The sequence below is a fragment of the Phalaenopsis equestris genome, unplaced genomic scaffold (assembly GCF_001263595.1).
Source record: "Phalaenopsis equestris unplaced genomic scaffold, ASM126359v1 Scaffold000761, whole genome shotgun sequence".
Taxonomy (NCBI): domain Eukaryota; kingdom Viridiplantae; phylum Streptophyta; class Magnoliopsida; order Asparagales; family Orchidaceae; genus Phalaenopsis; species Phalaenopsis equestris.
Genome location: NW_018165201.1, coordinates 5,035,989 through 5,062,419, shown reverse-complemented (window position 1 = coordinate 5,062,419; position 26,431 = coordinate 5,035,989). Strand labels below are relative to the sequence as shown.

At 32.6% G+C, this 26,431-nt stretch overlaps 2 protein-coding genes across 5 annotated transcripts in view; one reads left to right on the top strand and one right to left on the bottom strand.

Annotated features, from left to right (window-relative positions):
• Positions 1-7,299, top strand: part of LOC110030910 (peptide-N(4)-(N-acetyl-beta-glucosaminyl)asparagine amidase) — a 64,756-nt gene extending 57,457 nt beyond the window's left edge. Inside the window, exons 15-17 of the mRNA XM_020733891.1 lie at positions 3,117-3,219; positions 6,455-6,586; positions 7,003-7,299. Of these exons, the coding sequence (XP_020589550.1) occupies positions 3,117-3,219; positions 6,455-6,586; positions 7,003-7,090 (323 nt within the window). The 3' untranslated portion in view covers positions 7,091-7,299. The remainder of the gene's footprint in view (positions 1-3,116; positions 3,220-6,454; positions 6,587-7,002) is intronic.
• An 82-nt stretch (positions 7,300-7,381) lies between these two features.
• Positions 7,382-19,464, bottom strand: LOC110031018 (putative cyclin-B3-1). 4 transcript variants are annotated; one of them, XM_020734045.1, is made up of 20 exons: positions 19,369-19,464; positions 19,227-19,281; positions 19,087-19,162; positions 18,860-18,923; positions 18,623-18,726; positions 18,444-18,518; positions 17,959-18,007; positions 16,501-16,549; positions 16,306-16,384; positions 16,058-16,090; positions 15,881-15,977; positions 13,878-14,129; positions 13,655-13,777; positions 12,024-12,113; positions 11,508-11,669; positions 11,354-11,413; positions 10,965-11,063; positions 9,572-9,750; positions 9,132-9,283; positions 7,382-7,719 (listed from the first exon to the last, which is right to left on the bottom strand). In XM_020734045.1, exons 1-19 carry the CDS (start codon positions 19,381-19,383, stop codon positions 9,148-9,150), a joined length of 1,797 nt encoding a protein of 598 aa, XP_020589704.1. In that variant the 5' UTR covers positions 19,384-19,464; the 3' UTR covers positions 7,382-7,719; positions 9,132-9,147. The 4 variants fall into 4 exon arrangements, with proteins under 4 accessions (XP_020589704.1, XP_020589702.1, XP_020589703.1 ...); XM_020734043.1 differs by lacking the exon at positions 7,382-7,719 and adding an exon at positions 8,203-8,731; XM_020734044.1 differs by lacking the exon at positions 7,382-7,719 and adding an exon at positions 8,203-8,723.
• Between the last annotated feature and the right edge of the window lie 6,967 nt (positions 19,465-26,431).

The window sequence follows — 26,431 nt, the reverse complement described above, 5'->3', positions numbered from 1 at the left end:
TACTCAGAAGCGATTGGCTTGGCGGGGATTTAATTTGTTTCCTTTCAGGCAGCCAACTTAAATGGAAAAGCTTAATGAGGAATTAAATGATAAATTTAAATTTTGAAATTCAAAATTCAAACTTATATAAGCTGAGGCAATTAGCCCGTGTTCAGCCCGAATCAAACTGGAGTCGAATCCGAGTTGAGCCCGGGCCCGTGTCCCGTAAAAAAAAATATGCATCGATATTTGTGTCATTTATTTGTGCGAAACCACAACAATGCGGGTGCCCTTTTTAGCTAAAGTCGACGTTCCAGACATGTCGGCGCGGTCTGTTTCGTCATCCGTGGTCGTCCAGACGAGTTCGCCGATGGGCGAGTCAAATCAAGTCAAAGTCATGTGTGGTGCAGTGAGTGCGTTGCTGAGCCGCCGAGGGTTCACCTAAGGCCGTACGATCCTGCAGGAACTTATTTTCGAGCCCTCTACATGCTGGTCCTTAGCCCTTGCAACTAGAAGTTGAGTGCTTGGAACCACTCATGCGAGTTCTTCACAAAAATGAGTCAAGAAGCGGTTTGAAGTTCTACGGGAGGTGGGCTTCATTACTAGTCCGCTAGGATGGTCGACAAGGAACTCCTAAGGCTAGATTATGGATTATGGGAGTAGGAGATTAAGACCTCACTAAAAATGAGGTCAACAAGGTAGTGCTAGTCAAAGTGCGGTTAGCAACTCTACTAAGTAACCTAAAATTGCTTAATACTGTAGTGTTACTTAAACTATTTTTGTTTTAAGCTTGTTGGCTCAACTTCATTTGCAAAATGTCACTTTAGCTAATTTTGGCATTGCGCTCTTTTAATATGTATTAATTATATCTTTGTTTTGTTATGCTTTCTTTTTCTTTTTTTTTTTTAAATTGTATTTAAAATTTTTGCGTATGATGCATGCATTGCTTTTCTAAGAACTATTGGTTGAGTCCATTTAAATTCTGTGCATACCAGTGTATTCTGTGTATATCTTCAGAATGATTTGTTAAACTCTTACTTTAGTGTTAATTATCTCATACTTATTTGTTTTAAGCTTAAATTGTTGGATCAACATCATCTGCAAAGTGTTAGTACTTTTAACTAATTTTGAGATTGTGATTTTTTTATCTTGAATTCTTGTTATGCTATACTCTTATCACCTTTTCTTTTCATTTCTAAATCTACGCAGTTGTATGGATTTTCTTCTAAGAGTACAATTTAATACCGATTTTTGTGCTTGATACTTGCATTACCTTCCTAAGGAAGATGCGTTAACTCCAGTTACCTTATCTAGTTATCTGTTTGGCTCAACGGACAAAAGTGTATAATGCCCTACTTTTTGAAATGATAAGAAACTGATGTATGAAAATTTAACAGCAGATATTGTCCTTTAAAACGGAGACAATGACCTCTACAATCTTCATGCTTTTTACAATATAATTCTGAGTAGTTTGATACTGACAATCTGACAGTTCATTCTTTGGTATCCCAACATTAAGTACTTCCTTGTGACTATTGAAGTTTGGTATAATTTTTAAAGATGATAGAAATGTTATTTTTACTTGACATTTCTCAAATACTTTATCCCGTAGTTTCCGTTTTTTGTTACTGGAAACCTACATAAAAGATGCTTCATATTTTCATATTTACTTATCAACTATAATTTGCATTTATCTATATGAAAGCCTAATGTGCTGTACCTTTTAAGGAAGCACCCCACTCCCAAAATTTTCCTTTTTTTTTATTTTAGTTATCATCAAAATTTATAGCTTCTGGCTATTACACATGCAAATAAAAAGCGAGGGTGTCAAATATAGATATAAATTTTATAATGTCACATATGTGAAAGTTCTTTTTTAACTGTCAAAGTTGATCTTTCTAGAATTTGTTAAATGTTTGATTTCAATCATATTTATTTTTCTAGCCTTATCATTTGTTCTTCATTTTGTATACCATAAAGTAATTATTTTCTTTAATACATAAGATTACAGTGTGTTACATTACCATTAATTTCTTTAATATATAAGCTTTGCATTTGGATAACTCCTAGAAGTAGAGTGGCCCTTATTCTTTCTTCTAAATTTCTAAGCTATATGTTCTTCAATTTGAAAAGATTATGCTGGTCGATTATCTTAAATATCATTAAAGCCGTGACTTTAGAATTTCTCTAGTTGTACCCTTAAGATGAGTCGTAGGGTTCTTGTTTGATCATTTGACCGCATTAGAAGAAATTTGAGTTTAAAGATGTACAAGTATTATAATAATGAATCTGAGTTTTGATAATATTTAGAGCATATCTGGTTGATTTGATTTGTTATATACTTTGGTAAGGGTGAACCTTTTACATGGTTTTGTGATAGCCTTCCAATGTTGTTCATTTTAATGTTGCAATTGATCTTATTTGTCCCTTTTTATACTCTAGAGAGGAATGACTAGCTGGATCATGTGCTTAAACACTTTATATGGAAATCTAATAAAAAAATGTATTGGTTTAAGCATATCTTTAATGCATTGGGAGATGGATGTGCCATACCTTTTGATTCTTTGATTTTCTCTCTGTGCGCTGAAAACATGTGTTTTCCTAAAATAAAAGCTTGCATCCTTGAATTTGCTTCTTATCTTGGGGTGTAATGGATGAATTATTTCAATTTTTCACGGGGATCTTTCCAGAATTTTGTTGTGGAACAATTTTCCTTTCCCCTATATTTTTTCTTTGGCTTGCTTATAAGAGCACTATTTAGCTACTGAGAAACACTTAAGAAACCATTATTGACATGTCAGACAATTAATTTTTGTTGTCATCTTAAAAAAATTGTACTTCATATTATGTCATGCTTTTTTTCCTTTCTTTATAAGCAACTAAATGCTTACTTGGGATCACTTTTTTTTTTTTTTTTGCATGCTTTTATTTTTTAAAACAAATTAGTTCATTTTAAAAAAAAAATTAAAACTTATAAAAATGTTTTGAGTGTTTTTAAAAACAAATTAAAATGTTAAAACATACCAAACATGTTTCATTTTAAGTAAAAACATAAAAAAAAATAAAAACAAAAAATGATCCCAAACGGCCCTTAATTTTTCCAAGCTTAATCACATGGTCTTTTATTATATTGACAGGATGCTGGCTATTGTATAAAGTTGCTAATAACCAAAGACTTGATCTCGAGTCCTATGACGTTATGTCAGCAAATGATGCTCCAGAAAGGGATCCAGTGGAGTGGTTAGTAAAATTTTCTTTTTATATGTTGTTTGATAGATATGCTCTTTTTATGTAACCACTGCATTTTGTTTTATAAGCTTCCCCAATTTTGTGCGTGAGTGGTTTGGTTGATTACATCAAAGCAACAAGCGTAGCCTATCCTGTAAAATTGCAAAAAGATAAGGCGGATGACAAACCAAACTTTCCGTGCTGGATTTTAATCAGATCCCTTAGTCATGTATCATGCTTTATGTTGACCCACTTTTTTTAAAAATCTTCTATTTTACTATTCCTTTATTCGGTGTTGTCCCCTAAACTTATTTAAGTCTTATTATATGTTATTTTAGTTGCAAATTTGTTAGGCTTTGAAAATTCAGGCCCAGCTTATCCGAGAGAGAGAGAGAGTTTGTGTTGTAAGTCAAATATTTAGAAATCACATTGGCTCTGTAGATCCGACATCACCTAAAGATTTTTCTCTTGTTTTGCAAGAATTTTATGATCTAGTTTCAGATTTTCATAGACATGAGTCCCTTTTCTTTAATTATCTTTCTTGAAGACAAGAGACAATTTAATTAAGGTTAGTCAATAGGCGCTAAATGTATGACTTGTAGTAACAATTTTGTTTTGGATTGTGAGAATTTGCAACCTTTAGCTTAGATTAGATTGTGAAGGGAATGATGACGAATAAAATCAACATCTCATGATTCCAATATCTATGATTATGTCATGAAATTTGATTTATTTAATCAGAGGAGATAATCGACCAAGGTTTACCAAATAGATTCAAATTAATAGTCACGAGTTGTGTTTGTCCAAGGGAATTTTATTAACCTTGGGTGCAAATCTATTTTAGAGGATAATTTTAAGTAGCTTATATAGAAAGAATTTTTGTCGTATCAAGTGCATTCCATGATTTACTAGTAAGGAGATTTGGGCCGTTAGTGAACTTACGGGCTCAAGATGTAATCATAATTTAATAGTATCATTTTGTAGCAAATGGCTCAGTCAAATATAATTGTTCTTTTTCATGGAACCATGTTTTATCAAATTTATATGATCAGAGGACATGCCACTTTTTTATTTGTGGGAGATTTATGATAGTGTTCATAGAAATATACTTTATATAATATTGGCTTTTTGTAAGCTTATTTTAATCTTTATATTTATCACATTCGAGGAAATATTGTGGTGGATGAATGAATTATTGTTCAACGATGAATAAATTATTGCTTTAAGCTTTAATAGATAGATTTCACTTGAATTTTTTAGAATTTTCACATTTTATTGAGATTTCAACTCAAAATGATTTGCATTAGAAGGTGGGATACCTTGATGATTTTATATCTTTAGGTTGAGATTTTCTATTTACACGGTAATCACCAACTTATTTGAATAACTTCATTTTGTCATTTCGTATTTTTTGGACTTTGCTTACTTTGAGAATGGACTCTGTCATTTGCATTTGATTCGATTTTAGTTGAAAATTTATCATGTTACTGCACTTAATAACTATATATAGAAAATTGGATTTGTAGATTGAACTCATTATTGTATTTTCTTAATGTGTAATACCGAGTCTTCATTTAATAATGGATTTTGTTTATAAAAGGACCAGAAGTGCATACGCAAATGTGGGACAATAATTTCATGGATTTTGCACTTAAGTATTAGTCTCCTAGTGAGACAATAATTTCTTTGATTTTGCAGTCAAGTATTACAGCCTGTTTGGGGCAGCTTGTTTTGGCGTGGTGCTTTTTTAAAATTGGATGAGGCTTTTGGAAACAACGGCGCCATAGCGTTGCTTAAAAAGTTATGTTAAACGCGGGCCCCACGTTTCTTCACGAACCTATTACTCTTATACCCCTCTCGGTGCTCCCCTCTCACCGCTGCCCTCTCTCTCTCTCGTTTCTTCTGCCCTAGGCCGCGCCTCTCTCGATCCCTCCTTTCTCGCGCCTCTCCGGTGGCAACTAGTTGCCTTTCTCCTTTCCCTTTTCCCTCAATCTCTGGTGGCAACGGGTTGCCTCTTTCCACTCCCTCTTCCATCCGATCTTCGGCTCTTTGCTTGATTATTGTGCTCTCTATTCTCCCATGGTATCATATATTTTTTTTTGATGGATTGACTTTCTCTTTACGGTTTGTGGCTTTCTCATTTGCCGTTTGAAGTGAGAATTTGAATTTTGTTATTTTTGGTTATCTCATTTGCGGTTTGAAGTGACAATTTTGGATTTTGCGATTTGTGACTTCATGACTCATCCAGAATGACTTCATGAAACGTTTTAGCAATAACCTTCTACATGTTATTGCAGATTCCACCACTGAGAGTGATCGGGCATGGAGAGTATCCCTGAAGGATGACTTAGCTCGTGACATACGTCGTCTGTATTTTAAAAATAATATTATCATATTATTAAATTTTGTTTTAAGTCATTTTCTTAATTTTTATTTGTCGTGTTACTCACTGTTAAGTGAGATGTCTATATTTATTTTATAATGTTTTGCACTTGATATTTACTTTTAAAGTATAGAAAGTACTAGTATGAACAGTTTTGTTGCAAACAACATTGCTTTATAGGGGTAGAATGATCATTTGTTCAAAAAAAACTGTAGCACAACTGTTTTCAAACTGTAAAAAAAAAAACCACAGCAACTTTTTATGGCATTTGCTGCACAACATTTTATTATTAAGTTATAGCTATCCTAAACAGACCCTTAGTCTCCTAGTATGATAATTAACTTGCATAAACTGCAATGAGGGAGCGATTCTAAAATCATTATTTGGCAGCAATTTTTTAAATTTATTGTCCAGATATTTATCATGGAGGCTAAGTATTATAAACTATAATCTTTAAGATGGAGATCAGAGTTGAAAAGTGACAGTGATTTATGAAGTATAGCAATAAAAAGGCTCCTTACCATACTTTAGGTTCCTTTTGGAGCTACTGTAAGCAGTGGCCTTCTCTCATTGTTATCGAATTATTGTAAGAAAATTTGAAATATTTATTGGTATTATAATTTTATTACTGTTAAAAATTTGAAGAATATTTTTCTTACTACAATGTCTTCCTAGTAGATATGGTTGTACAAACATATTTCTCAATACAAAAATTACTGAAAATAGCCAAATAGAAGGGAGATGGCTTTTTGAAAAGCTGCCCCAAAGTGAAAAGTAGTATCATTTTTATCTTTTGAGCACATCTTCCATAAAAAATGAAAATGAAAATGTAATTTTTGTGTCATAATTTCACTGCTTGAATAGGATTGTTGAAGGAAGCAATGATGGAGGCCTGAGCTGGAATGTATTAGACAAACGGAGTTCTCAGTTATTTGAAAAACGTTTCCAGCGCAGAAGTTTCAGAGTTGAAACAAGATATCTCTGTAATGAATTCAGGTAAATCAATTTTAGAAGACTGTTTGAAGTTTCTAGAATCAAATATTATAGGGGCATGTACATACATACCACCCAATTCTTATGTATTTACATATCTAACCCCTACACTGTGGCTTTACATTTATACCTCTCAAATACTCCGTGTCACTTCAAAAATACCACTGTCATTTTTTAAAAAGTGAAATACACCTTTTCATCCATGGATAATGTGTTATATATGAAAAAATCGAAGTTTAGGTTTTTGGTATGTAAATACATAAGATTTGAGAGGAATTATGTAAATCTTATAATGTTATATTGCTCTTTTTGCTGACCGATTTGTATAATTTTACCAAAATTTTATATTCAGTTTGCTTGTGCAATTAATTGTTGTTTTTTAACTGATCAATATGTGTATAATATCATCGAATTTTCAGATTCAGTTTTCTTTCTGTAAGGGATCCAAATGCGACTTCAAGGTTCCAGATAGGCAGCATTGATCTCTATTGCAAAGGGAGCAGTTAAACAGTAAGTGTTTAAGGTTTAATTGGCAAATAAAAAATCTTCATTGTGCTCATAATCATTTTTATTTAAAAATGAAATTAAAAAAGTACTTAAAGGTTTAATTTATAAATGAAGAAATTGTATGTTTGTTGTGTTTATATGCATCCCGATTCTATTGTTAATAAGTGATTCTTATAATATTATCATTGGAAATTGTGAATTGTTGGTATTAGTGACATAATTATATGAGGTGTTGTATTGAGCTTTTACTAGTGATTGTTCTATTTGTCTTCAAAGTTTTAAATTGAAAGATTAATATTCAAGGTCTAATTTGCAACTAAAAAATTGTTATGTAAGGTCTAATTTGCAACTAAAAAATTGTTATGTATTCTAAAATTTACAATACTATGTAATCATACATGATAATTCAAGCAATGCTGTACCTTGTGACTCTTTGGGTGGCAGTAGCATTTTTAGTCATGAGTCCCCTAGGGTCATAGTTTCGAGCCCAACTGAGTGCATCTGCCTTGTAGTGCGGGATCGAGTGGTTGGGCGCATGAGGATGGCTGGGGGGTCTTATCATAGCATTTGGCCATTTTATTTTTTTAAATACATGATTATTGAAGGTTATGACAAATCCTAGGTTTCAACTGCCAAACAACAAACATTATTAATAATAAAATAATCAAAATAATTCAAAATTTTAGAAAAATAAATTAAAGCTACAAACTGCATAAAATAACCAGATAATTTTTATTTAATATTCAAGTAGTGAACTGCCCATATTATATAAGATAGATGATGAGTACCAATAGATAGAAAATTAAGCACAGCAATATTGCACTCCCAGGATTAAAAATAAAAATCTAAACTTATAAAGCTTAGTATGTATTAAAATATCGATTTATATGATGTAACTGGCGTGAGATTAACTGAACGCCAACACTATGTTGAACCACAGAAAATTTTTAAAGACAGCTAAAACCATCTTAAAATCGTAAGCAACAAATTTTTAAGGAAGATTTACAAACATATCACTCAATTCCAATGTGTTTACATATTTAAAATCTAAATTTCAATTTTTAAATGCACTCCATCTTGCTGTTGCATGAAAAGTTGTATTTCATTTTATAAATATTAAAGCGGTAGTATCTTTGATGTGATATGAAAGCTTTGGGTTGTAGAAATATGAAGTTAGGTATTAGATATGTATATACATTAGAATTGGGCAGTATGTATGTAATTGCCCCATTTTTTAAATCCCAAATCATCAGCCTACAAAATACGCCTTCTATTCTCCCAGGAACAGAGAAATGTATAAATAAATTAAAAACAAGCAAAAAAATAAATATAATAATCCGGGACTGTTGTAGATATAACCTTTCTGAAATTATATGGGAAAGAAAAAAAGAAGAAAGCTTAGAAATACGGATTCCTGAATAGAATCCGTAGGATCCTAATTCTGCAATTTTTTCACATTTACAACAAAAAAAAAAAAAAAAAACTTGAAGCAGTAAAAGATCTATACAATATATCTAGATGTAATGACTACAAAAAAATTATCCTTTCATATTGCAGGATACAAAACAACCTATCTAAAATGAGGCGAAGTGCAATCAGGCTTCTTTTCATCAAAAAATTGGTGCCATCAACACTGTGAACCTAATAATGAGCCACAAAATGTTAATATTGTAAAAAGCATGGTAGAAAAATATTTATTGCATTGTATTATGGAAAGCATAGAATGAGAGACGCATGACTATTATTTGACATTCTTGGAGAAGTGCAAGCAGTTAGGTCTAGGAATTGACAAACTACCATTAAAAGGATTGCATGGTACAATCATGAATAGTTTGCTTTTATATGAATCCAATCACGACCTCCATCTCACTAAATCATACACCAAACAACAAATTCTTAATTGCAGAACCTTATTACATGCAGGACTATGTAAAGAACTTATTTGTGGTGTTTATATAATAAAAATTAAATCGTTGGTGCTAACTGAACGATTAGATTCTATGAAAGTGCATAAATTATTCCAGAAAGGATTCATATTTACCAATTAAAAGCCTGAATTATGGAGGAAGCATTTTAATGGGCTTTATTGAAGCAACACAGCTTCGATCAGGTTTCAAATACTTTTGATGTGTATACTTCACAGGCTTGCAGGATGCTGCTTTCTGAAACCTCAATATCATCTCAGCACAACTCCTGTAACAAATAGTAAATAAATCTGCGGTTAATTTTCTTATAAATTTACATATCTAACACCCAAACTTTCATTTAGCATACCGCTCTAATTTTCAACATCACATAAAAGATACCGTTGTCAGCACCTTCTTAATACTGAAATGCAACTTTTCATGCATTCCTTTATAACACAAAAGTGTTATAAATGTGAATGTCAAGGTGTGGTATGTATGTAAATTTCCTAAAATTCAAATGTTATTAAGCAGTGAAGGAAAGAAAGTGCATAAAATAATGGTTATAAGAAAATGCCTGAGTTGGGAGTCTTCGTAGCGAGCGTGTTTACTGAGTAATGTGGTCCAAGGTGGATTCATTTTTAAGCTGGAGCGTGCCACAAATATTGCCGACGCACAAAGCATAGACGGTTTGTATTTCAAAGATTCATTTTCCACAAGACAAAGTTCAATAAGGTAGAAAGCCAGATCTTCTAGCTGGAAGCAAAGTAATTGTAAAAGAAAATTATTAATCAAACTCAAACTCAAGCTCAACTCAACTAATTTACACCTCTAATTATTGGCATAGAATTGATATGAATGTATGTTTCTTTTCCAACGCATGATATTATTGTATGTAATTGGAGAGTGATAAAATAATTACTAAATAAGAATTTGTAATTAATATCTAATATAATATGGGCAGTTCACTAATTACAATTACTATGCTTTAGGGTAAACATAATACAAAAGTGATCCCATAAAAGCCGTAAGTTTCATGAGCTGCAGGCTAAATAAAACCGGGAAGCGAACATGTTTGAGTATTACAAATACCACATTTTTGCATGGAAGTGTAAATTTTTATCAAGAATATTTTATCTCAAATCAAAACATGACAAAAAAAAAAAATAAATTAAAAATAAAAAATAAAAAATAAAAAATAAAAAATAAAAGTAATCCCAAAGAGCCTCTAAGGATCAATTTGGGGTGATTGCAACTTTTTGTAGACGTGATACTAAATTTGCTATGGCGAAATTAACTTTTTCTTAAAAATAATTTGAGTATTACAAGTATTTTCTTTTTCAAAAAAAAGAAACAATCTTCTTACAACTTCCACATTTTTGCATATCTAAATCTCAAAAACAACTTTCAACCACAAAAATTGCAAGGAAGCAACAGGCTAAATAAAAGCGAACAACAATTTGAAAATTAAACCGGGAAGAAAGCCGCCCAAATAACCCCCTAAATGGGCACTCCAAATGCCTAAGGCTTTCGACCAATTCAAGACGTAAAAAATGATTGATGTATGCAGCCTGCGATTACATTACAAGAAAATGACATCTACTTAACATATCACCCAATTCCTTTGTATTTACATATCTGACACCTAAATTTTTCATTTTTTACATTTATACCATCCAAATCTTTCATATCATATCGAAAATACCTTTTTTTTTTTTTTAGTTCTAAAAACTAAAATATACCTTTTCATGCATAGGAAAGATGGTCAATATGTAAAATTGAAGTCTTGGTGTTAGATATGTAAATACATATGAATTCAGTGGTATGTATGTAAATATTCCTTCAAGAAACCTATTTTCTTAATTTGAACCTTTGACTTATGCTTCACAAAATATGCAATCAAACATTGAACAAAGCTAAATGGAAGATCTAAATAAATCTTCAGTTGATAAATTCAGGAGGTAAAATACCTTTTTGTCAGACTGTGCAGCTCTCAAAAATCTTAACATGAAGACATAAGGAGTTGGTACATTTAAACGAAAGTTCAGATTTTTCAATATGAAAATCTCCTGAGACAACAAAACAATAGTCACCAAATGCCATAATCACACAAGTAAATAATCTTAAAAGAAAGGGACATTTACATACATAGCACACAATTCTTATTTATTTACATATCTCACACTTAAACTTTCATATTTATATACATAGCACTCAAATCTTAAAAGTGAAATACACCTTTGCATGCATAGCTTTAAAGCACCAAAGTACTCTATGTAACTATGAAAATTTAAGTGAGAGATATGTAAATATATAAGAATTGTGCGCTAGGTATGCATTTCCCTAAAAGAAAACTCACCATTCCAAGCATTTCATCCTTGGTATATTGGTTTACTGATAAGGTAATCAATTCATCAACCTGCAACAAACTATACATTCTTTAGTAAAAAATTGGTTGGATTTTCAAAATACAAAGCAGCAAGGGATCACCATGCATAAAACCATCATTTTACCTTAGGGTGCCAGTAATCTTCATATTTAGATGCCAAAAGAAGCGTGGTAAGACCAAGCAATTGCAACTCATTCTTTTTTATATTAACAATCGAAAGTAATCTGTCCAGCAGCTCTATCATGAGGAAAAGTGATTCTTCCATCAGTTGATACTTGTGGTGTACCTATATCACAATAATATTTTGACTACTTAGTATAATAAAATATAGGAGCATTTACATGTATATCACACAATTCTTTTTTATTTAAATATCTCACACCTAAACTTTTTTATTTATATACATAGCATTCAAATATTTAAAATCACATAAAAAATACTACTATTATCACTTTTTAAAAGTAAACTATATTTTTTTCATGTATAGATTTAAAACACCGAAGTGCTATGATGTAAATAAGAAATTTTAGGTGTGAGACATGGAAATACATAAGAATTATGTGCTGCCTATGTAAATTTCATTACAATATAATACTGCAAAATGGTAGGAAGAAGAAAAAATGGTTTTATCATCTCATACTTCAATTAACCAGTTGACCAATACGCTTCGCATCTTAGAAGTAATATCTGATTGTATGTCCATGAAGTTCGCTAAAGAAGGACGTTCTATCTGCTTTGCATGAGTGAAACCATAATAAACAAAAAAAAAAAGTCAACCAGACTAAGCAAGATTAATACTCGAGACCAAACTCTAAAACTAAGAAAAAATTAAGACTAAAACATTCTTTACTCGATCTGCTAACCATAAAATCACCAAACGAAAGCTATCAAAATGGCTATGAAGGGAACAAGACAAAAAAATGCATGGGATTAATTTCATAATTAAGTATATAGTAAATCAAAAATAACATACCATCATACAGAGAACTTTAAATTTATTCTAAATTCGTTTTGCTAGAAATATTAGATTCCAGTTTTAAACAAAAAATATGTGAATTATTACCTTCTATTTCCAAAAGTTATATATACCATTTGTTAAACTAGTATAATACTTCAACATTTTGAAGAATTGAGATCTTCATCATTATCACTATCAGCAGAACATAATGTTCTTTATTGAAAAAAATTTCTTATGGCTATTAGATTCTAGCAGGTCCTGTTATAAAAAATTACTTCTCACGGTAGAATTTTTTTAAAAAGCAATAAGAAAATTTTTGCCATATATGAAAAGCTACCCCAAATAGACCATCGATATATAGTGCCATATGAGGTTCCACAACTATTCCTAAAGCAACAAGCACTAGTTGACTTGTTTCTTTCTTGTTGACGACATTATACTAGAGTTACCAAGATTTTTTTGCTTTGATCCAAATTTGACGCGAGTATGGCTTTCCAACTTTTCATAAAGTGATAAAGAATTCTGCAAAGTGAATTTTAATCCGACATTGCCAAAGTCTTCTATAACCAAGTTTCGACCTCGCATTTTCAAAAGATGATGCATGAGTTACCTTGCATTAAAATTAATACTTCTCAACAAAATACGGTAGAAAAAAAATGAAAATGTTCACTTACTAGTACAACTAGACATGTTATTCCAACACAATATTCCTAAATCATTTTGAGAGTACAAGCCATCAATAAAAATAATCTCCTAGTTTTTTTCTCAAGTTGAACATTAAAGCAATCTTACACCATGAACCTTTGCTTTACGACCTTTACTCATGATCATAATAATAATAAAAGGAAGCACAACCAAAAGACCCAAAGTGTGATCATTCGCATAACCAAATGAATCCATGTATCTATTGATGTCACTTTTAAATAGATAAGTGTCAAAATAGTCCCCAGACTTTTTTTCAGTTATAAAAATGTCAATTAGTCCTCCTTGAGGAATATTTCAGCTCATAATAAAAGTGTTGAGGGCTAATTTGACACGTTTATAAACTCTGGAACTAAAATGACCATGAGAGGACTATTTTGACAATTTATTTCTTTTAAATAATAGAGACATTTTTTGTTCAAAATTATCTCTACATGTAAAAAATAGAAAAAACATTACCAGTGATCATTTTACATTACTAAAACCAACAAATATTTTTTTTAAATCACCTTCCATCATAAACGTAATGACATTTGTGGATTACTTGGCTCAATTCTTGAAACTATATGCAATTTTGTGCAAGGGAAAAAGAAAACGAGTAATAACACTACCTCCATTGCCCAATAATACTGATAGATGGCATCCACATACTCAGCTACTTCCAAGGGGTTAGTGGTATCATCAATATTTGTAAGCAAATCATTTTTCACCAGTCCAACACAACCTTTTCTTATCTGCAAATAAAATAATTTAGTCATAAGCATAAGAATTTATGTAAGAATAAAAGGATAGATAAATTAAGATTTACTAGATGGGTGACATTTGAGATCATACTACTAATGATAAGGTATAAGATTTTCGGCGGTTGCTGTTGAATCCTGAAATTGATGCCTTGTTTGTAATATCATTCGAGTGGTTGCTACCATTAGAATGAGAAACAAGTTCTTGTGAAACCATTGAATTTTTATTAATGTCAGATGTGCCCAATTCTTCAGCTTCTTTGTTCCCTGAATTTCTTGCCGTTTTAAATTTGTTTTTATTGGATATTTGTCTTGTCATATCTACTTTTCGTAGATTGTAAGTACTCTGCATAAAGATTGATACATTTGAAGTAAGGAAAGGTACGTTAATGCAGAAGGAAGTAGGCACAACATCGATAGCAAAAAGATCTTTAAACAAAACTTTAAAAAATTTGAGCATAGACCCTAAGGAAAAAGGGAAAAAAAAGCACACAAAGATGATATGAGTCAAATTTAAATACAATATCAATGACAAATTTAAGAATTTTGTGTTTGGAGCACTTATAAATGACTCAAAAGAAGCCTTTAATTTTAGTTCATACAGATTTCAATAGGTGTTTCAAAAGTTCAAAGTTATGATTTTTAGTTTTATTTTTTAATGAGTCTTACATTATTCAATTTCCTAGGATATAGTCCCAAAACAAAGGCAATCTTGGCGACATATTGGCCATTATCAGTCACAATATGATTAGCTCTAGTAAAGCAAGTGGCATAGTCAAGGAGACTTTCACCTGCTCCTTGCTTCACAGAACAAAGAAACTTGAGAAGTTGAGAGGTTGTTTGGAATTAGAGAATTGAAAAAAAAAATAATGAGCATTTACTTGCATGCCACACAATTCTTATGTATTTACATGCCTAACACCTAAACATTCATATATACATGCAATCAAATATTTAACATCACATTAAAAATACTATCATCACTATCTTTTTAAAAATGAAGTACACCTTTTCATGCATGGGTTTGTGACATCAATGTGGTATAAGTATAATATCCAACTTTGGATCTTAGATATATAAATAAGAATTTTGTGATATGTAATGCAAATTTTCCAATAAATAAATAGAAAAAATTCTTGAAAAGAGTGGATGTTGTTGACATAGAGTGATTTGAAGTAGCTATGTGCAGTGTCATTGAAGTTGGTGTCAAAGAGACACTTCAAGTTGTTAGAGATGTTGTAGAGGGAAATGATTTTTTCAAAGGTGTTCAGGTGGTGAAAGAGATTGATAGTTTTTTTCTTGTGTCTACAGTTAGGGAGCTTCAATCGAAGAGATTGATAGTTTTTTTTTATATCTACACTTAGGGAGCTTCAAACATAAAATTAACTACTTGCTTAAAAATCTTTAAGGAGAAGAGATCGCTATAAGAATATGGATTATAAGATGTTTTCATTTAAATTTCATAACTAGATTTTGCGAAGTATGTGGGCATAAAAATAGTATGGCAACACATAGTTCAAACACTACCTGAGAACTTATTAGGAAAAAAAGAAACTAACAAACATTGATTCCAAATAAATCTAAAATATCAATGCATAGACTAAAATTTATCAATTTAAATTACCATCAATCATATGTTCAAGCTATTTATGAGAATGATTTCATCAGCATAATTTATAATGCATACAATAGGAGGAGTTGTACAAAGATATTTTAAGTTGTAGTTTGATGAAAATTTAATATAATTCTAACCTAACTTTACTATGTTATGAAAAAGGAGCTTGATTTTACACACAAAAAAATTGTACAATTTGGGTCCCTTCTACGACAAGCATGCATAAACGTACTATTGTAATCACATGCTTCATTATTAAAAGAAATACTTTGTGATTTCATGCCAAACCTATTAAGAGTTTTTCTAATGATTATACTTGATCAACATATACACGAGATAATTATACTTAGAATAATGAATAATACAAAATATAAATTATAAAAAAGATTTTAAAAGGACAGGCGAAATGTAAGATTACAATGTCCAAATCTTGGAAATAAAAAGATCACAATATCGATTTTATTGAAGATAAAATCACATACCACAACAGATTTTCTTGTAGTGGCTGATTTTCTTGTTGTAGCAGGTTTTATTTTTGTAGCAACTTTTTTGGTTACCTTATGAGTTCCTACTACAAACCTAATGCAAAATAACTTTTTAAGTAATAACAAGAGATTATAAACTAAAAGAATGTAATTTTTTCAATGAAAGATTTCTACCTGTTCTGAGGAAATTTTCCCGCATGAATTTTTCTGTGAAAAAAAGTGCAGTAGAGTTTTTATAATAGCTTCCATATTTTGGTAGAACAAACATAACGAGAAAAGAATTTTTGGATATAAATTTGTGGAAAGAAAACAATAGAATTAGATTGAAAAAAAATCCATGATTAAATTACAAAATTCAATCACCATTCACATAATCCTTCTCAAAAAATATAGAAAATAATATATACCAAGGCTCTACTTACCTCACTTTGGATTCAATTTCTGGGATCTCAATTTGGTTATCCTTAGAAAAGTGGGTTTCACATACCGTTCTCCTTCTTGCTTTAGTAGTTATATAAAAATAAATGAAAAGAAGAAAGAAGGCTCAAGGTTTAGCCAAACAAGGTTTTCTAGACATTCACAACTTTGATGAAATAAAGAGCTAGACTAAAGATTACTAGAAAATTTGAGTCTCCCAGAAATCTGTGCAGAACTTTTGGGGTTGGCCTGCAAAATGTGAAGAAAACAGTGAACTTTATTTCTATATAATTCTATCTACAACAGGCCGCAACCAGTTATAGCACTTTTCAACAAATCCATAAAAGGATTTAATTATTGTTATTTATAATTTCAAATCAAATCTTTAATTTGTAATGGCGATCATAGACAGCATAATTAAACACAAGATGATAAACATAAAATTTCAGTAAAAAAAAAAGGCTCAAGGTAAAAGTTAGATGAGACACTGCATGGTTTTTATCACTGTTAGATTGAGATTCTTCTATAAATACTAGGAAGAACATACATACTACTCAATTCCTACATATTTACATATCTAACACCTACATTTTAATTTTTACATATATGTCATCTTACATATGCATGAAAAGGTGTATTTCACTTTTTAAAAGTTAAAATAGTGGCATTTTTTATGTAAAATAGTGGCAAGTTAAAATAGTGGCATTTTTTATGTGATATGAAAGATCTGGGTGGTATAAATGTAAAAAGTTAAAAGGCAAACTTCTAAATACCAATGATCCTATAGTGCATCTTGATCAATCTCGGAATACGAGTATCCTAACCATAAAAAATGAAATAGTATAAAACGTGATCACAACATTCAAATGTTAATGATTTTGCAAATGAAACTAAATTGGATATAGAGTAAAATATAAACTAAAAGTATCTAACTAGCAAATAATTATATCATGAGTGACCATGAATATTGACAGTGATCTGACGAACCCTAAACCCTAAACATGCAAAGATTTCCCTTTTGTTTTTAGAGGACTACTCATTAAATCCAACAAAATATCAATTATTGTATGGACACCATATATCCTTCAGTGGTCTTGCCGATAAAAACTTTTTTTTTCCAAAGCGATAGAAATATCAAATGCTTATGCAACATATACACAAAAATTGTTGTATTCCCTTTGGAGATCAGTTCTCTTACCTGTTGCACAAGCAAAAGTCTGTCATGCCAATAAATATGAACTGCTAACATGATTTTGGAAGATTTACATACCTTCCACTCAATTCCTATGTATTTGTCTTCAATTTTTACATACATGCCAACTTACCTATGCATGAAAAAGTGTATTTTACTTTAAAAAGTTAAAAAAATAGTATTTTTTTATGTGATATAAAAATTTTGAGTGACATAAATGTAAAAATTAAAGTTTAGGTATAAGATATGTAAGTACATAGGAATTTGATGGTAAGTACGTAAATGTCCCGATTTTGTGTTTGTGCATGCACATATCAATGCATTTAAAGGTCTTAGTGTTTGATGGTTTTTGCTCATGCTTTGATTCACACAAGTTTTTAAGCAAAGAACGTAGTGATGGAAATGAAAATAAAGTTTTTTTTTTTTTTCAGTACGGAATAAAATGTGGTATCTCAAAATCACATACCCTCATCAATGACACATCAGCAACCATGATGCCTCTAGCCAGCGAAAACCTGAGATAAGGAGCTACAATTAAACTAGCACAGACAAAAAGGAGCACTTACATACCGAGCACCCAATGCACATGTGTTTACATATCTAACACATAAACTTCACTTTTTTACCTTATACCCACCAAAACTTTCATATCACATAAAAAATACTACCATTTTATTTTAGAATATAAAATACACATTTTCATGCATAGGTAAGGTAGAATGTAGGTTAAACTTACAATTTAGATGTTATACATGTATATATATAAGAATTAAGTGGTATATATGTAAATCTTCCAAAAAATTCAAAAGTAGTAGTAAGGGCAAGAACATGTGAAAGTACAAATGCACCCACTCGTAATTATCAGATAGGAAATGATGTTTGATACATAACATTCTGCCTAAATCCAATAATAAAAGATCAGTCAAATGGTTTTATAAGATATTAAGCCACCTTCCATGCCATCCAGAGACATTACTTCGCTCCATTGTTGCTTTCTTAGCGCCTTCAGATTTGTCCTTCAAATTTCTAGGAAGAAGAAACAAGTAGATCAGCTGTTTAAATAAAAAAATTTCGTAAAAAGAATAGTAATAAAAATAAAAATTAAGCTCTCTTATAGAAAATATAATTACAGGATTTTCTGTTCATTTTTCAGCTGATTTGTATATTGCTTGCTCCTCCCATTGTTTAGGTTGCCGATATCAGCCAAAGCTTTCCTCCCATTCTTCATCATCCCCTTCGATTAATAAAACAGAAACATGCTAGGGCAAATTTATCACTTCTTACTGGTAATTTCAAAAATTCAGCTGCACAAGAAATTTCCATACAAAAAACCAGCGGAAATCCATACACAAACAATTAGTAAATACCTTGCCACTTTCTAGACCAGTCTGAGCACTGGATTTGGTAGAAGCATCAGCCAACACAGGCTTCCTGTATCAGTAAAAGAACAATAGAAGATAGCCAGATCAAGAAATAGCGAGTACTCGAAATAAATTTGTTGATTAAATGGTTAGAGATAACCGAAACCCTCAAGTCATTACTTAGCCAAAGTTCATCTTGAAGAAAAGAAGTAGAGGAGGGGTTAACCAAATACCTCGGAGGCTTATCCCTCGATGCTAAGCTTGCTATTCTTCCGCGATCGCTTCCCAGTGCCTTAAAATCTCGCTCCACTGCACAGAAATATTATTCTGAAACTCTGAAATCGTAAAAACAGAGAGGAAGTTAGCAGCGTACCTTTCTTGGTTGCCTTGGACTCATCTAAGATTCGGATTCCACCGGCTGCTCTGCCCTAATTCAAATGAGGATTCAAGAAAATGGATGAGTTTCTATAGAACGCGACAAGAAGAAGAAGAAGGGTTAGGGTTTCGCCTACTACCTTCGGAGCCACCATTTTCCTTCTCGTGAAAATCGCTGTCGTAATGGAGAGCGAGAGCGAGAGAGAGAGACACACACACACTCAGAGGAGTCAGCGAATTCGAAAATAAGGGGAAGCGCCAATTACAGTTCTTCTAAAACTACGAAAATGCCACGGCTTAATGTATTTATGATTTAAGGCCCAGTTTGGGGCAACTTATTTTGCTGCAGTGTTTGTTTCGGTGTTTAATCCTGTTTTTTTAAATCGCCGTTAATCGCGTATCGAATTTACTTCTCGAATTTAATCGCGTATCGAATTTACTTCTATCCATCGAACGCGGGGGAGGGGTTCCGTTCGGCGTTGGTTAGGGCTTATTTTACTCCCGTGCCCCTGTGGATTCTCTCTCGCGCTCTTCTCCGAGATCTCCTTTACCGATCTTCTCGTGCATAAACTTGTGGTGAGATATTGCATAAACTATAGAAATATCACTCCTTTGATCTTCTCTGGTTCGTTTATATGCGGCTCGAATGTTTTTTTTTGTGTTCCTTTGGTTTCTTTGAGGGCTAGAAGACAACTTCGAAGCTTTTTAAGTTCTTTTGTATGCTCTAGAAATGTTCTCCATAGATCTTCTCTGGTTCTTATGCCCTTATGTTTTGCTTTTTTTGGATTTTTAGCTCTTGCATTTAGGGATTTTTAGATCTTGCTCTGGAAATGGATCACAAATTTTCAGCGCATTTAGATTTATATGCCACACTCTTTTTTTGGGATTGCTAGCTTTATATGCTGCACTTCTCTGGTTCTATATTTATAATGCATTTACATTACAATACATTTCGGTTCTATATCTATATGCTGCACTTCTCTGGTTCTATATTTACAGTTTTTGTGTCTTGCAATACATTTCGGTTTGAGTTGTTCTGAAAATTGGAATTAGAAAATTGGGCTATATTTACAGATCTATACGTTACTGGTATTTTAGCTGGCTGTTCTTGGATTACTTATCTGTGTCTTGCAAGTTATAGAAAATCTAGTTTAGGTTTTGGATGATGAATTATAGAAAATCTAGTTTAAGTTTTGGATGATGAATGGGGGCAAGGTTTAGCATTTATGAAATTTTGCATTTAAAGATAACAGAATGCATTGTTGTCTTCATATTCGAAAGCTTGGTTCTCCCTGTTTCATTGCAATTAGCTATTTTGACTGCTTGGCTTCATTCAATTGGTGATTTCGATTAATGTGGCTGCTAGTTCCATCAAAGCATGGTTTTATTCTTTACAGTTGGGGAAATGACTTCATTCTTCCCGTTTCATTGTAGTGGCATCAATGTTTGGCTTTCGGGTCATTGCAATACATTTCGGTTTGAGCTGTTCTGAAATTTGGAATTAGGAAATTGGGCTTTGGTATTTTCTGAAATTCTTGGTTGAACAAATAAGGGACTGAATTAATGCTTATGATTTGATCATATTTATTTGTGAGTTGAAATCTTGGTTGAACAGAAAGTTAACTGATGTTGTAACTAGATTTGGATGTGGCTCTTGATGGTGGTAGTGTGCTAGTTCACGAATGATTGAGTTTAACCAAAGTTTACAGCTGCATAAATTCGTCTAAATAGAAATGCCAGCATTGCTTTCAGTTATGGTGTATTTAGAGTTGGCTTTGGTATTTCTTTGGTAATCTCGGGTCAAGAGGCAAGGAAATGACATCAATGTATTTAGAGTTGGCCTTGTAACCTTTTGGAATTGCATAATAAAATATTTTCAAAGCTTACTATGGATGTAGGTCAATGACCGAACCACATAAATCATTTGTTTCTTCATATATTTCTTTTTTTGTTATTGATCAAGTTGTTATGCTCTTGTTTGTGTTGGTGGCAAATGTTTATGTTTGGAGACTGGTGTTCTTGTTGGGTTGATGTTGTTGTGGGCTTGAGATGTTCATGTGTTGGACGTATTATTACTTCAAATATCATCTCTTTTTAATTCTCATTGGTTCTCTATAGCTTCATCATGTCTAAATCAGTTGAAGGGGGGGACCTCTGCAATGTGGGATAAGGAAGTAACAAATATTTTCTGCAATATTTGTATAAAAGAAATAGAACTTGGGAACAGACCAACAATATTTTTTAATAAGGAATGGTGGCGAAACATTGAAAAGAGATTCAAAGAATTGACTGACAGAGATTATGATAAGCTGAAATTTAAAAACAAATGGGATCAATTAAAGAAGGAATGAAAAATATGGAAGGTTTGATTTTAATTCCAAATTGCTTCTCTAATTATAATTGTCTAATTATTCGCTCTAAAATGTTCTGTCACAGGCGGTACCAGCAGCGAAAGAGTATAAACAGTGTTAGGCGATTTCACGCACAGTGTGTGAAAAAACTTGAGGATTCAACGAGAATGAAAATATTCATGGCACTAGAGCCAGAAATGCATCTTGAATATTTGCAGGTTTTGGTCGATGAATGATATTTCTTTATGGATTGTATATGTATTTGCACTATTTGAACTTTGACTTATGTCGTTTTATTTTTAATATGTTTGGGACTTTTAAGCATGCTACCTTCTCGTGTTTGGGACTTTTTTAGCTCATTATGTTAACATTTTAAATTTTTGGATAGTGGACTATTAATGTTTATATTTTAAATCATTTAGGATGGATCCACAACATGAACGTCGTAGGAGAATGACATTTGCTACAGCCGTTGCGATATTGTTAATGGATTATTACCTGCATAGAACTACTCGCATTCCCTGCATGACATCCACCTTTATTGGAGATAGATTGGTTGGTGAAATGCTTTCTAGCCATCCAATAAGGTTCAGAAATACTTTCAGAATGACGGCACCTATTTTTATGGATCTTCTCGAGTTATGCCTAAATCGCGGCCTCCAGGGTGCTTCCAGAACGACGTGTAGGGAGGTGTTGGCTATAACATTGTACATTCTGTCACATAATGAGTTAATTCGAGGAGTAATGAAAAGATTTCAACATTCATCTGAAACAATTAGTCGTTACTTTTTAAAAGGAATACAGACACTTGTTAGCTTAGCAGCTTAAATAATTGAACCGGATGATCCATCATTTGCTACCACTCTAGAAAAAAAATGTCAACGATCCTCGATACATGTCATATTTCAAGGTAACTATCAGTGTTTTTAATTTATCACATTCTATATTTTAACAATATTATTACTCTCTAATGACCAATTAAACAGAACTGTATTGGTGCAATTGACGGTGCCCACGTTGATGCTTGAATACCCAACCACGAGAAGGTAGCATACATCGGTCGGAGTGGTTTAACAACGCAAAATGTAATGGTTGTATGCGACTTCAACATGTCATGTGTTTTACTTTTGTGGGGTGGCAGACTGGGAAGGGAGTGCACATGACAGTCGGATTTTCTCCTTTGCTACTAAGAATAAATCGCAGTGTTTCCCTCACCTCTCATCAGGTTAGTTTTATTTTCCAATTTGTATATGTTATATATGTTAGAATGTAATGTTTTTAATAACATTGTTTTCGTACCAGAAAAATATTATCTGGTCGATGCAGGATATCCCATGCAAAGGGGATACCTGAAGCCCTACCCTAACACAAGATATCATATTCCTAATTTCGAGTGAGGTAGTGGCACAGTACGTGGCAGAAAGAAAATGTTTAATAAACGCCACTCATCTTTACGCGAGGTAATTGAAAGAACATTTGGAGTTTGGAAGAAGAAGTGGGTCATCTTACGTGATATATCGTCGTATTCTTTTTAAAAACAGGTGCATATTGTGGTTGCAACAATGACACTACATAACTTCATCCGAAGATATTCGTCGCGATCAGATACAGACTTCATTATGGTTGATAATGATGAACTGAATGTCTTCGAGCAACCTACAGGACTTATGGGGGGCATTCATTACCTGAGGATAATATAGAACAGAGGATGATATAGAATCTAATGAATTTAGAGATCAGGAAGGTGAAGGTTTGGCTAATATGATTGCTTTAAGGAATCTACCAAGTTTTCCTTTAATAAGATTATAGGTTTATATTCATATGCATTTAATTTTGGTTATTTTTAAAATATCTTAAGCTGACATTTGATTCTTTTGTTATTTTTGCAGTTATACAAACATGACTTCCAGGATATCAGGTACAGACAGAGGGATTTTGTGTTATTGTGGACTACCGTCTCCATTGCTAACGTTACGTAAGGAGCATAGCTTTGGGAGGCAGTTCTATGGTTGTGCCAGAGGTGTTTCAGCTCATTGCGGTTTCTTCCGGTGGGCTGATAGTCCCACATATTACACTTCCAGTAGTCATGCCAGCAGTCATGTGAATCTGATATTTTCTCAGGCTGATAATGCAGATGAGGACCGACGTAGCTAGAGTCTGAAGTTAAATATTTTGATATTTATCCTTGTTGTTGTACTTGTATATGTACTTTTTTAGTTCTCCTAGCACTCGTTATGATGTGAGAATTGTATGATATCTTTTAGAATTGATCTGTCATTATCGTATGTTTATGCACAATATGTTTTTTTTCTACCAATAAGCTATTATGAATAAGCTGCCTCAAACAGTTTTATTAGATAGGAACAGGAATGTCATTTAAACACCAATAAGTTAGTCTGAATAAGCTGCCCCAAAGAGCAAACCAGATTATTCTGATAATCTGCAGATTATCAGATTATCAGAATAATCTGCTTATCAGCAGATTATAAATAATCCACAGCTGCGCCAAACAGAACCTTAATTACTTCATATTGCAAGGAGAAAGAAAAAAAAACCACTTACGAAGCATGGAGATAACAAAACAAAACATATTTATAAAACTTCAATTCAAAGTACAAAACTTTAAGGACAAAGATATAAATACTTATCTGGAATGTTCCCTCAAGCTCTCCTTTGAAGTTCTCCGACTTCTCTAACTCCAATAGCACTTACAAGACTCACAAACTCCAGAAATAAGAAAGAATCACAAAGAAAACTTCTCACACACTTAACACACTCACACACTATGAGACTGTCTAAATCCGACCCCCTTAGCCCTTTGGAATTAATCCATATTTATAGAGCTTCAAAAATGACTATGGGTTGCTTCAGACATCTCTTCAAAATTCGGTCTCATTAAATGAATCTTCTAGAGAGTAACTGTGACACCTAGACGCCCAACCGTCGTGCTTAGGCGCCAGCCAAGTTCTGCATTTGACGCCTAGGCGCCAGTTCCGTTGGGTTGGTACTTTTCTTATATTTAGCAAATTTTTGCTCCTTTATGATGTATTTTTTGCTTATTTTTGCTGTTAAACTCTTTTCTTGCACCTACAACCAAAAACATAAAAATATCCTTCATTAAAGCATAATATCCTCTAAAATTGAGCATAACATGTACATAAAAAATAGGTAATTTTAACGTGGTCAAGAAGAATGTTTAATTATCCTTTCTTCATTTTCATTGTGATGTGGTTCTTATGGTTTGCTAGGAGCTCCTCAAAGTTTGAGGGATATTGTCCTTCTGTTAAATCTGCTAAAACCAAAATTATGGCTTATTTGCATAAGGTTTTATTCTCTACATCTACCCCATCTCATCAGGGAAATAATGCTTCTATAGTGAAACCTATCCTATACAGATGGTTGGCACCACCCTGTGGCTGGCTAAAACTCAATGTTGATGGCATCTTTAAAAATGGGAAAGCTGCAACAGGTGGTTTTTTACGAAATCATAAGGGATTTGTGTGGGATTTTTATCATCCCCTTGATGTGCTAAATGCCCTCTTGAAGTTGAATTATGGGACACTTTCTTGACAATAACCATTGTAGCTGGTCCAAATTGGTGCTTCTTAGTTTGTCAATCTGATTCTAAATTGATGATTGATATTTCCCTTAGGAAAAAAAGCTATAGCGGGGTCTGCTCAATATTCTAAATAGGATATGATCTCTCATCTCTTATAGGAATTTTACAAAACATTGAAGTTTTACATTTAGAGAAGGAAATAAACCCACATATTGGCTTGCTAAAAAGGAGTGGATGTGGGTGTGCTTCCTAATGCTACTCTTAAAGCAATAATTGTTGGGGATGTTTTGGATTCTTCTCATATCAGATGTTAAAAAATGCATCTAGTTCCTATTAATATTGTACTGGCGCTAAGTACACGGATTTTCCACGTTTTCTACTATGTTACTCCTTTGCTTGCTTACGTTCTCTGCAAAATTGCTATGTGGAAATTGTACTGTGGGTTTTGTCCTGCTACATTGGGGATTATCTTTGGCTCACACACATGCCTAAGAGAAGTTTCTTCTCCCTTCTAGCTAAGTTTTGTTGCTCCTCTAACTTTGGGCAATCTGAATCTCATTTACTTTATCTGTTTTCCTTGAGCTAGTATCCTATTTACTCTCTACGTCTACAAGTTAAAGGAGTTTTTCCCCTTGGTGAAGGCTTTCTTGGAAACATGTTTGGTTTTGGAAGGATTGCTTTACTTGGATGGTTTTTAGATTTCTCATTTCTACCATGCTATTGTAATGCTATATTGTTTTTAACTGTACTTTTTTTTTTCAGCCTCAATGGTATGGAGGGCTCACACTTTGCTGTGTATATTGGTCTTTTGTTGCTACTTGTTGGGCCTTTTTCTATGGATGCAAGATGATTATGATATAGTTTCTTATCTTTTTGGCTGTTACCTGAGGATTTCTCCATGGTTCATGTATTCATTAATTGGATGGACCTAGGTCTTTTTTGTGGTGTCTGACTGTTTTTTTCAGTTATCTTTTAGAAAGGGCTTTCCTATTTTTGGTAACTCGGTTCTTTTATAGTTGCTTGGGGATTTTTTTGTCCTTTTGTCATGCTACCAGTTGGTATTTTTTTTGCCTCTGTTTTGTGGGCTGTTTTGTTGCTTATCCTGCCTCTCTAGATGTTCAATGTCTGGAACTGATGGTCTTGTTTGTACTTTGGAAGGATTTAAATGTTCTGTGCTCGAGCCATTTTCTATAGGTCTTTTGCTTCTTGCCTGTTGTTGTCTGTTATTACCTGCTGCTATGCATGTGGGTTTCCTTTTAGGTGGGCTATCATGTGGATTCAAGTGGAGACCTA

Excerpts from the sequence above, each read along its gene's own strand:
- LOC110031018 (XM_020734045.1), bottom strand. Across the intron at positions 14,130-15,880 it reads CTACAAGAAAATCTGTTGTG|AGTACTTACAATCTACGAAA; the intron begins GTATGTGATTTT and ends ATCTTTATGCAG. Across the intron at positions 13,778-13,877 it reads CTTATACCTTATCATTAGTA|ATAAGAAAAGGTTGTGTTGG; the intron begins GTATGATCTCAA and ends TTTTATTTGCAG.